The following is a 13112-nucleotide window of genomic DNA, read 5'->3' as shown; positions in this document are numbered from 1 at the left end:
ATGGATAATTCCAGGGAAACCATTCGAGGTACACAGGGCATAGATGTACCAAATATGGTCAACAGTTACAACAATGTCATTGAACTTAATGTTTCACAAGAAATTAAAAACAAAATAGTCAGTGGTCAGTATGTAGAATTGGCAAAACTGTTGATTAATTCTAATGAGCCACAAAATCAAGCAATTGTAATGGTGAATGGGGAATTACAAACATCTGAGAAAAATTCTAAAAAAAATCAACAACATTGAACAATGGACGGATGCATTTATAATTTTTTGCAGTATTTTATTTAAATCCGGCAAAAACATTAGAAATTTTGAAATACATGAATGATGTTAGGTTAGCAGCATCTAGGTCAGGAAATCTTGGATTTAAAGAGTATGACCAACAATTCAGATTAAAAATCGCAAAGAACCCTACAAAACCATGGGGTGAGGTTGATTCAGAATTATGGTTGATGTTTGTTTTACCTGCTGTTAAAACTCTGTCTGCTGCTCCAACTTACCAGAGTCAGAGTAAAAAATGCTACAATTACAACTACCAAGGTTCATGCTTCAGATCACCCTGTGCATATTTGCATGTGTGTATCAAGTGTGGGGGTCAACATCCTATCAACAATTGTCAATCAAAAAACATCAGCACACAAGGGGAAGGTTTTAGTAATTTTCGTGGACAGGGAAAATACAGATTTTCAAGGGGTGAGTACCAAAACACAAGAGGAAGAGGGGGGTCTCAATTCAGAGGTCAAAGGGGAACTTTCTAATGTATGGAAGCTTGGGACCACCCCTATAGATATAAACAATTTAGAATCATTGTTACACAGTTGTCCTAAAAAAAATATAGCTTTAGAGCTTTTGCAAGGATTTAGATTTGGATTCAGATTAGGGTACAAAGGGCCAAGAATAGGGAGTGAATCAGATAATCCTACATCAGTCAAAAAACACTCTGAGAGAGCAAAAGAAAAAATAGATAATGAAGTAGAAAAAGGAAGGATAGGGGGACCATATTCAAATAAACCAATATCAAATTTAAAAATATCGCCAATAGGCATTGTACCAAAAAAAAGAGGGAATGTGGCGATTAATTACACATCTATCTTTTCCAGAAAATAACGGTGTTAATCACTACATAGATCACCAAGAATGTACAGTAGCTTATACATCTTTAGATCAGGTTTTAGACACACTAGCTAGGTTGGGAACAGGAACATTGCTGGCTAAGATGGATATCAAATCTGCATTGAATGATAATCCATCCTGGTGATTTTGATTTGCTAGGTTTCAAATTTCAAGGTAAATATTACATTGACAAATGTTTACCAATGGGTTGTGCAATGTCATGTAATCTGTTTGAAAAGTTTTCAACATTTTTACACTGGCAACTACAGAAACAGACAGGTATTGGCACGATTTATCATTATCTGGATGATTTCTTATTTATTGGAAGAGTAGGTACTCAAGAATGTTCACATTTAATGGAAGAGTTTCAGAATTTGTGCAGTTTGGTGGGTGTACCGTTAGCAAATGAAAAAACAGTAGGGCCATCTACAAGCATTATATTTTTAGGTTTAGAAATAAATACGGTTGATATGGTTGTAAAAATTCCTCTAGAAAAGGTAAAACAGTTGAAATCTATGCTAAATATGGCCCTCATTAAAAAGTCATTACAGTTACAAGAAGTACAAAGCATAGCTGGAAGCTTAACTTTTTTCAGCAAAGGTGTGCCAAATGCAAGAGCATTCAACAGAAGGTTTTATGATGCTACTTGTGGGGTGGCAAAAGCTCATCATCATATCAAAATCACAAAAGAGTTTAGGGAAGATGTTAAAACTTGGTTACTTTTTTTTTTTTTTAGAACAGTTCAATGGTGTTAGACTCTTGCATGAGAGTGATTGGCTGAGTAATGAAAATATGAAATTGTTTACAGATAGTACAGGCAATCCAGATTTGGGATGTGGGGCATACTGGGAAGGTAGATGGGTTTTCTGGCCTTGGCCAACAAGATGAGCTGGTGCCCATTGTATTAGCTATTTACACATGGGGCGAAATGCTCTTTAAGAACAAGAGGATCATAATGTACATTGACAACAATGCACTGGTGTCAATTATTAACAAACAAACATCAAAATAAAAAAGAATCATGTTTTTGATAAGAAATTTGGTCCTTATACTGTTAAAAAACAACATAGTATTCAAGGCAAAACATATAGCAGGTACACAAAATAGTATCGCAGATGCACTGTCACGTAAACAGTTTAAAACATTTCAGGAATTGGCTCCACAAGCAAACAAGATACCAGAAAAAATACCAGTAGAATTTCAGCAGTTGATGTTAGAAATGAAGTAAACACCTTGTTACATCTAGCAACAGCCCAAACTATTCAGGAAACATACAACCAGGGACTAAGATGCTTTGAGGAATTCCAGGATTCCCTAAACCTTAGCAAAATATGGCCCCCTACGTTAGAGCAAATAGTTCTATTTATAGGTTATATGTCAGCAAAACATCTCTCAGTGGCAACAGCTAGAACTTACATTTCAGCTATTTCTTACAAACTAAAAATTCAAAACAATAGGGATGAAACTCAAAGCTTTCTGGTTAAGAAAATCGTAAAAGGATTCAGAAGAAAGGTCAAGAAAAATGATGCCAGACTGCCAATTACATCAAATATATTAAATCAAATACTACAAAGTTTGTACTTGGTTTGTACAAACTACTATGAATGCAAACTGTTTCAAGCCGCCTACACTTTAGCATTTTTTGGTTTCTTTAGAGTTGGAGAAATGACAGTAAAAAACCAAAAAGATCTGGGACATGCAATTGATTATGAAGACATAACAATGTTTACAAAAGAAAATAAAATCCAAATAAAATTAAAGCATTCCAAAGTGGATCAAATAGGGGAAGGAGAAACAATTACTATTCAGAATAGCCAATTTGGGTCTCAAATACAACCAATTAAGATTATTCAAGAATATCTAGCAATACGACCTTCAGTGCAGGGGAAGTTGTTCTGTCATTTTAGTGGACAACCACTAACTAGATACCAATTTACGGCAGTTTTAAATAAAGTTTTGTCGATAATAGGGTTAGAATGTAAAAAAATACAAGTCTCATTCATTTAGAATTGGGGCAGCAACAAGTGCAGCAATGTTTGGTATGTCAGAGGAAGAAATCTGTAAAGCAGGAAGATGGAAATCTAAAGCATACAAAATTTATGTTAGGATGCAATCATAATATAAATGTAGGTGTAACCCTTAAGACTGTCATATGTTTAAGTATACTCATGGACAAAAGAAACGTTACACCAAAATGTATAACTGTAATTTTATTTCATGAAAATATAATATAATTTGGGAATAAAAAAATAAAATTTGAATGTTCAAACACAACAAATATCTAAGGTTTCCCGAATCTGAACATACACAAATTACGGAGTCAAAGCCGGAAAGTGTTAACTTCGGATATTCAATTCACAATGTCAATAACGAGTGAAAGAACCAATGTTATCGATAACAGCTTGACAACGACGACGCATAGAAGCAATGAGACGATTGATGGAGACCTGAGGGATTCTTTGCCATTCTTCCTGCAAAGCAGTTCTAAGCTGTTCAAGCGTTTCCGGTTGATTGCGGCGTTGTCTTACTCGACGGTCTAATTGGTCCCAGAGGTGCTCGATTGGCGATAAATCGGGCGAAAGTGCTGGCCATGGCAAGATGTCGATGTGATTGTTGGCAAGAAAGTCTCTGTTGGCTCTTGCAACGTGGGGGCGCGCATTATCCTGTTGGAAAATTCCGCCATTTGCAGCGATAAAGGGACGGACATGTTGTGCAAGGATTTCATTACGGTATCGTTGTGCATTTAATGTCCCAATGATCGGTACAAGATCTGTTCGTCGATTACCACTTATTCCGCCCCACATCATTACACTTCCGCCTCCAAAGCGGTCATGGCGTAGCACACATCCATCAGAGAAGCGTTCACCGCGTCTACGGTACACGCGTGTTCTGCCATCCACTCGGCGCAGCATGAAACGTGATTCATCACTAAACAGAACGTGATTCCAGTCTGCAAGCCTCCATCTCAAGTGACGTCGAGCCCATTGAAGTCGTTCTCGGCAGTGTCTTTGGGTCAGCATAGGTCCTTTGTATGGGCGTCGTGCACGTAGACCTGCAGCCGACAAACGTCGTTGAACTGTTCGGCGACTGATTCGCCGCAATCCAGGAATTCCAACAGCAGTGTTTGCTGGATTTTCCGTTCTGTTCCGTAGATGACGTAATCGTATCATGCGGTCCTGCCTGGGCGTTGTTACCCTAGGTCTTCCAGATCGGGGGCGGTCTGCTGTTGAATTTGTTGTGTTGAAACGGTGCAATAATCGAGAAATCGTGATCCTTGCAACCCCAAATCGCCGTGCAACGTCGGCTTGCGACGCTCCAAGTTCCAACATGCCAATTGCTCTTTCGCGACTGGAACTGTCGAGCCGGGGCATTGCAATACGCGAAGATGTTGGAAAATTTTGATGTTTTTCTTACTGCCTGAATCACCTTGAGTAGTATTTGATAAAAATGAAAATGATTTTCTTTGCACGTGCAATGCGATATCCACGAAACCATGTTTACGGGTATCAACGATAAATTCACGCATGACTAGGTTTTAACATTTGTTGTGTTTGCCAGTGTAATCAGTAAAGCATGAAGTGTTGTTAAACAAGTTTTTATTTATTTATACGAAAAAATATTGTTTTACTATAATTTTTTCATGTGTAACGTTTCTTTTGTCCATGAGTATATATATGAAAATGGTTTCAAGTCATATAATTATATAATCTTGTCATGTCTCTATATATACACTTTCAGAACAACATGTATGGGTAGTGGGCTCATCAATAGTCAAAAGAGCATTTTTAGCAGCTAGAATCAGACCAGATGGAGTTAACTTGGGAGTAATGGATAGATTAAATGTGTCTATTTGGTGGCAAGGAAAAGGGGATATGGGCTGGTATGAAATGTACAACAAGATCAAGACATTGCTGAAAGTAGCTGACCCTCCTGATTACATTATTCTACATTGTGGTGGTAATAATATTGGGTACACACCAATCAAACAGCTTATACAAGATATGAAAGGTACAATTGATAAAATTTGGAAACTTTTATCCAATACAAAGCTTGTATGGTCACAAATATTGCCTAGAAAGAACTGGTATTCATCAGATAGCATAGAAAAAATGAATAATTCTGCAAAAAGAATCAACAGTTCAGTGGCGGCTTATATAGTAAGGAATGGGGGATGTTATATCAAGTATTTGGATATCAAACTTGTAAACACAAATCTTTTTGAGGCAGATGGGGTCCATATATCAAATATAGGCAATGAAATTTTTCTCAACAACATTAGTGCAGGGTTAGAACAATTTATAACGAATGGATGGCAAGTGTATCCAAAGTTATACTAGAATTTGGACGGGGTATTTTGTGGCAAGGTCTTGGCTACAGGAACTACCCGCTCCCCCCCCCCCCCTTGGTGGCGGTGGCTTCAATGGTTAATATTGTAACCATTTCTGCCATGTGGAAGAATGCGCGTCTGGTTCCTGTGATTGGACATTGAATGATTTGATTGGACAATATTGTATGTATTGAATTATTTGGTGACAATTTGGTCACATATATATATGATACACTTTGATTGCCGCTCACCGGAATCATAGTCATATGGTTTTTTGTTTAATTGAAAATTGACATTTTAATGATTGATGTTGGGGGGTGATTGCAAATCGTCTCATTGCCGTCAACCGGAATGAAAAGATCTGCTAAATTTGTTGCTTGATTTTATGATATAACATTAGGCAATGATGTGTTTTTGGCCTGTACCATTTGGGTGTCAATACACAGGTGTAATTTACATGGTAACATTTTAATGTAAAACTTTAAAATTTTACTCATTGCCTAGTTGCCAAGACCAACAACAGCCACAATGGGGAGGGGGGTGTTGTTATAAAATACAATAAGTGCAAAATAAAAATAAACTCGTATATAGGTAAACATAATGTTATGTCTTTATTTCCATCCCAGGACAAGGTCAGCTTACAAATACAATGTACACTACAAACTGCTATCATTTTGAAGTTTTGCAAGCCTGGTCTATAATAATGAAATATTTAAGTGTGTCATATTTACTACTTTTATATTACAGGAGTAACCATTGTTTTGTCCTGTTTGTCTGCAATTTGAACCTTGCTCAAAACTTAGTGATTATGTGACCGTCATATTTCACATATGCATTCACTGTGACGATACCTTCTTATGGTATAAAATATGTAACCTTGTGACATTGACCTACGTTTAAGAAAACCTCACTTTGGTAATACAGTGTATCTCTAAACTATTCAAGATATGACTTTGGTATTTTTAATATAAATTCTTTATGGCAAGAAATTTCATTTGATATCAATGGTGCCTTGACTCTAAGGATTGTCCAAAATGTTAAAACTTTAACCTTGTTCATAAATTTTGAATGGGGTGTGATGAACCCTTCATATTTAATGTATGATTTCTTTGTGACAATATATGTTTTCCTGGGACCAAAGTTGTTAACTTTATAACATTGTCCTTGCATAGTGACCTGTTTTTAAGAAAATACAACCCAAGCAATATTCCCTAAGCTATTAGGGCTTTCATAATATATATATATATATATGATTTGTGAATCGTGACCTTGTATTGTGGTTATGTTAAAACTCCCAGGGATAGGTTGCGGTCAAATTATTTTATGGGAATAAAATTTGCTTTAAAATCTTTTTAAAATCAGAATAGCTCATTAGTAGGGACAAGTTGACTCAGTTGAGGGATATGGCCCATGGATCTCTTGTTATGTTACGTATCAATTATTTCGGTATAATATACCCGTCTTTAAGCTGTCCAGCGTGGTTTAGTGGTTAATGTGTTAATTTTTTTACGCAGTTGTTTGTTCCAGTCCTGCTCAAACGTAAACCTTAAACAATATGCAATAACTGCTCCTTCTCCACATGCTTAGTATTAAATATAGTTTTATTTAACGAGGACTAATAACAAAGTTTCGCAACTTCTATCAATATTCTTCATCGGCTCGGGTATTACCGTGAAAGGATAATTGATATGAGAAGAAACTGGAGTACCTGGGAAAACGCACGTGCATGAGTGGGCGACTACACACTGCTACTGGCGACCTAAACTGGTTCCCTGTTGATCTCGCTTCTCAACAGGTACTGGCGACAATCCTGATCGAACTTCGGTCGCAGCTGTGAGAAGCAGGAACGTTAGCCGCTACGTTTCCGGAAATTCAAAAGCACGGATTTTTTTAATGAAACCATGGGAAAAGTGAATCTGTGTCACGACAGCATTGCCGTGATATATATTCCTCACTAAATGTCACAGCTGACGATATTCCTATTTTCAATTCAAGGAGATTCACAGATTCTAATATAATTTTTTCCTTTGTCTTAAATTTATAAACTTGTATATTAATCGCAAAAATTACTAAAGAAATTAAATTGAAGTAACAGTGTTAGGTCAAATGGGGTTATTATCAAACAACTACTTACGTTGATATTTGAATGATGAGTAATTCACTTGCACATGATTAATATGCCACTTTTCTTTATTCCAACATCGAAACAGTTCAAGCTTTTGTTTGAATATTTTGAAATGTATTTTAGACGTTGACTAGTAATTTTCTGTGTGAACAATTAGTGCAATTGAAAGTATCACAAAACATACATATAAAAAAAAACCAGATCAATAGTCTAATTTGTATATTTGATGAGAATCTATTGTGTATTCGCTGTTTCTTATGAAATCACTTTTACATATTGAACAATAAAAATTACCAACGGTACACGGGTTCCAGGGAATATGTGTGTGATTTATGTACACCCGTTGTCTGACGGGACGTATTATGTTATGGCGCTGTTCTTGCTTGTGTCCGTTCGAGTTCATGTTTTCCAGACATTTTTCCGTAACAGATTGAATTTGGTCACAATTTCTCCCTTGAAAAGCGTAAGAGTGAGTGTGCATTTTAGCTGGATTGATGCACCAAGACTTACTTTAGGGCTAAAAGTACGTCAAATAGTTTTCCGAACTCTTTTCGTTACGGATACAGATATTGCCCTGGAATTTCATCAAAAACGTTCTCTCGAAGGAATATAAATCCAAGATGCATTTCAGCAGGATTAGTGCACCCGTGACCTATAAATAGTTTCCTGGACTTTTTCTCATTATGGATACAGATATTACCCTGGAATTTTGTCATCACTGTCCGTCGGGCGCATGATGTACTTATGATGTACTTATGCGGTTCTCTTGTTAGTCCTAATGCAACAAGTTTAAAAGTAATGCAATTTCAGAGGCCAATCTGCATCAAGCATAAATGAATAAAGTCGAGATTAGAGTAGACACATATGTTGCTACGGGGAACTAAAGTGAACCCAAGTAAAAAAGGAGTGAAACTAGTCGGTTTACGTCAACTTAAATACCTCGATCAAACATTTGAATTCACTGATATGGGAAGAAGTTAGAATTTTTCAAAACTACTAAAAATATCAATGGACACTTTATCTTTCAATATTGAATCTTAATTCAGAAAAATATATATCATCGAGTTATAGGTATATCTAAAAACGTCCATGTTAGAAAAGTTTAAAATTATTTCAAGTATTAATCAATTTATTTTAAATGATCTTTCATTCTTCTCTCAGATAATCATTTAATGTTGTGATATCAGATATTACACCAATAGTCTATGTATGCTTGTCATATAATCATGTTCGTCATCACGGTCATATGTATTCATGTTTTCTCCATGAACTGTTTAGGGGGAAATAAATCGCGGTGGAAATTTTCACTATAATTGCGGTCTAGGCAAACTCGAAAATTTCAGAAACCATGAATATTACTTTTATCACCTTTCTTTAATACACACTGTGTTTTTAAAAAAAAAAGGGGGGGGGGGGCTGATAGTGATTCGAATTTATGAATTTATGAACCCGCGAATGTGTCTAAAATGGAAAAAAAACGCGAAAATTGCAACCCGTGAAAGTATTCACCATTGCAGCATTCACATGATAGTGCATAGACTTATATGGAAATACACGCTAAACGTAAAATAAGTATTGATCAATTTGATAATACATGTATATGTAAAACTTATACGGTACCAATGTTGATGCACCAGATGCGCATTTCGACAAACAATGCCTCTTCAGTGATGCTCAACCGAAATGTTTGAAATCCAAAATAACAATGAAGTTTTAGAGCTATTATAGGGAAAACAGTGTGCAAAAACGTGGAGTCAAATTCGTCTAAGGATAAGAGATATGCGTGAGGGAGATAATCCTTAATCTTGAAATGGATTTCTAATTTTTTAACGGCAATTAAATATACATCCGTATATAGAGGAAAAAAAGTTATCAAAAGCCAAAACGAATTGCGAAGCCGTTTACCCCATGCAGTATTCTCCGTCCTGTAATAAATGGCAATGTGACGTATACTGAGAATGTCCTCTAGGTCCACTCTCCATGTAGCTTTCCTTTGATTATTAGTTGATATGACACACTCCCCTCCCACTGAGGTCAGCTTAGATTTGAGTCCATCCACAGCATTTCTTGCATTATATCTATCGTCATGTGGTTGAAATGGATGAAGTTGCCATGCCGGCTTGTTAAGGGCAATGTTTTCTGTAGAAAAACAAAACTAATATCTGAATACCAAATGTGCACAACCCTACAATTATTCTGTAAAAGCATTAGTTCCTCATATACACGTTACAGTAAAACACAGTTGCAGAGAACACATTTACATGTACAATTCACGCTAATAGCAAAATTATTTTTTTTATCCTGTACTGTTAATGGGCGAAATCTAAGATCAATGTCGTCAGTTTCGACATCGATTACACTTCAGTCGAAAAAGACAAAAAAATAAGACAAGTGACTGTTAAACATCATACTTTAATGAACAATTAATAGTTCTAATGTACACTTTCAAATTTGGATATTTACATTTTCAACTGTTTCTCTTATGTAACACTTTTATGAGTAATACATATCTATTAATATATGAATATATATACGGGGTCAACACAGGTCACAGCTGTGCGTATGAACATTTGTTAAAGGTGATCGGTACTATTTTTACTAAGGTAATACACATCTACCATCGCTTCCGCTTATTACATAAGTCTATCAATAGATAAAATCAACAGTACAAAATATATGAATTATTTTATTTGTATTCCAAGCAGTGGACTTTCATCAATGATAAAAACATTTCTGTAAAACAATGTCTTACTTATGAAAGGTGTATGTCTAAAATTTTGTCTGCTACACTGATCCCTGATCACCCTTATGTAAATAATGGCTGAATTTGACAACTTTGATATGGGTGATGCGGAATGTACCTGCTGTTAGATGATGAAATTTGACCTTTAGCAAAAAATTTATTAACAGGATTGATGGCCGATATTTGTAAGTCGCCAAAGTGCATTAAGACCTACCGTATATACTCGCCTATAAGTCGGATTTTTGGGAGTCAATGTTTGGTCCAAAACTCTATGTCCATCTTATAGGCGCGTCCCAAGAACATTGGTATTTTTATGGGCGGCGTAATGTAGTGTATTTTAAACGACTCCAACGATTATCATGGACTACCACACAAATGATTATTGTTCACAAATATCTAGACATAGTGTGTTGTTTATGTATTTTAAAATTGTGTATAAAGTACAAGTATTTACATATTTTTATCTAATTAAAAATTATTTACATACCGGTAACTAATACTTTCAATTCAACTAATCTATCGTTTATCGGTGAAATTGAATAACGAATCCGATTTAATATTGAAATATTCATATGTATACCGGCTGAAATATATTTCATAAAAAATAGAATGTTGTTAACAGATAATTTAGATCATCATCCTTGACTCTTAAAAACTCTATCGTTGATGCATTGAATTATACCGGAACCCCACAATAACCGCGAGGCGCGTGCCACTAAGTAAACACAGTGTCAGGTACTGGTAATTAGGAGACCATATTTGCTTAGGTAAACAAGGGACCATTGCCCATAATAGATCAATGGTTGCCTTTAAACCCCAAACACATATGGCTTTGATATTGAGCACCTCATAATTATTAATTTCTCAAAATCTTTTTTGAAACATAGGTAAAAAAAATTAGAGCATTGACTTGAAATTGTCCACCGATTCTGACAAAAAAAAAACGTACCGACTAATAAGCGGGTCAATGGCAAATTCCTACAAAATAACCTTTAAAAATACAACCGACTTATAGGCGGACCGACTTATAGGCGAATATATACGGCACACACCGCACTGCTTGCGTGCCACAGTAGCTATGAGTGATTCCGGTTTCCCTGCACGCGAAATCATTTTTATGACGGGGCATCGAAGCGAGGCGTCATTGAAAACCTATAACAGAAAGTTATCGAGTCAATAGAAACGTTCAGTGAGCTCATGTTTGTCAACAATTACAAATCAAAATCAAAACCGTCGCTTACCTTCGTGCACTTCCACATCCTCTGCGATGTCAGTTCTTTCAGGAGAGTCATATCTGCGTCATCTGCCTTGTCTATAAGATATTTACCTACACCTGACGACTGCCACCCTGTTTTTCATGTTCCTCCACTTCAGTTTTCTCTTTTGTTAACTCCGTAATGTCCACATAATGTCTTTCAAAGTCGGTCTTCAACGACTGCGTCTTCGACTTTCAAAAGTGAAAAGCCGCATCAAAACTAACGTTGGGCACCCCCTTTCGCATTACTTTTAATCAGTTTTTCCAAATTACTAATTTAGACATAAGGAAGAGTTTTCAATTATATACTCCTGAATTGATGTTTATATCCCTGTTGATATAATTGCTTTTAAGCGTCTTAACAATTAAAACAGTTCTCCATTTGATGGAACTTTGCTTCGCGTTTTCGTAATTTTGAACGAAGTGTTATGTCGGACAACAATGTGAAATGTATGGAATCGTGTTGTTAACACAATTCAGGAATGGTCATCGATCAAAAATGTAAATATAGGTAACAAGGTATCATTTTAAAATATATATCGGGATATAAATACGGGTTGGTACGTGGTAACAATTTCATCATGTTACAAACCCGAATTTTTATCCCGATAGATATTTCAAAATGATACCTTATCTTAGATAAACAGCACAAAATGTATGCAGAGTGTTAATTATAATCGTATGTATGTCTTTACTTCTTAATCGATTGATTTCAACAATCATTATATTTATGTTTAAAGGTCATAGGAGACGATTTTCAAAAAAATAGTTTTCCACGAAAATGTGTTCTTCTATAATTACTTTAGCTGCAATAATGTAGCCCTCTCTGATTTTTTTTTTTTTTTTTTTTGATTTTTTTTTAGGGAGAGGGCTACAACTCCTTAGGATCTCCGTAATGGTGCAAATGCGGGAGTGATTCACTCCCGCAACATTTGCGCTCATTCTAAACATTTCCTGACTTTCTTTACGTAAATAAAATGATATTCTATGTTTCTTAGTTAATATATAAATTTACAACTTGCAATTTAAGATTTGTGAGGCTCTATTCTACCGTTTTCAACAATTTCGATAAATTCCAATTCCACGATTCATATTTGTGCGCCATGTTTGATGTACTGAAGTTTCAACTTCCGATTGTCAAGTCATTTGCATATGCCATATAAGGTAGTATTTACATCAATGGACAAGTATGGAGGCGAAAGCTATTTCGTCGATATTGAAAAGGTTTGAATTTAATATCAAGTCAAAAACCGAACAACAGACTGTAAATTCTTTCTGCAACAATATGATTTACCTTTCTTTATCGAAGTGGCTCGAGTAACTACATTTTCGCGCTGATTGTCAATGTTTAGGTTTTTCATTAGATCCACCTACGAGATCTCGCGACAACAAGCATGGCGGAGCAGACGAAGAATTTTGAATGCTGTACATTATATTTAATGAAAAACACCTTTATTAGACATGCCCGAGCACAACGTATGCACTCCATTTCGTGTAAACAACATTGGGGACTAATACACAGAGTTTATTATCGGTTATTCAT

At 35.7% G+C, this 13112-nt stretch overlaps 1 protein-coding gene across 1 annotated transcript in view; it reads right to left on the bottom strand.

The window, feature by feature from the left end:
• Positions 1-11606, bottom strand: part of LOC125661814 (multiple epidermal growth factor-like domains protein 11) — a 35904-nt gene extending 24298 nt beyond the window's left edge. The window contains exons 1-3 of the mRNA XM_056147622.1: positions 11556-11606; positions 11367-11466; positions 9477-9710 (exon numbers count right to left, since the gene is read on the bottom strand). Of these exons, the coding sequence (XP_056003597.1) occupies positions 9477-9710; positions 11367-11466; positions 11556-11606 (385 nt within the window). The remainder of the gene's footprint in view (positions 1-9476; positions 9711-11366; positions 11467-11555) is intronic.
• Positions 11607-13112: the final 1506 nt, after the last annotated feature.

This window comes from Ostrea edulis, chromosome 8, assembly GCF_947568905.1.
Source record: "Ostrea edulis chromosome 8, xbOstEdul1.1, whole genome shotgun sequence".
NCBI classification, from domain to species: domain Eukaryota; kingdom Metazoa; phylum Mollusca; class Bivalvia; order Ostreida; family Ostreidae; genus Ostrea; species Ostrea edulis.
Note: the sequence above shows the minus strand (reverse complement) of the source record. Positions and strands in the feature narration are given on the sequence as shown.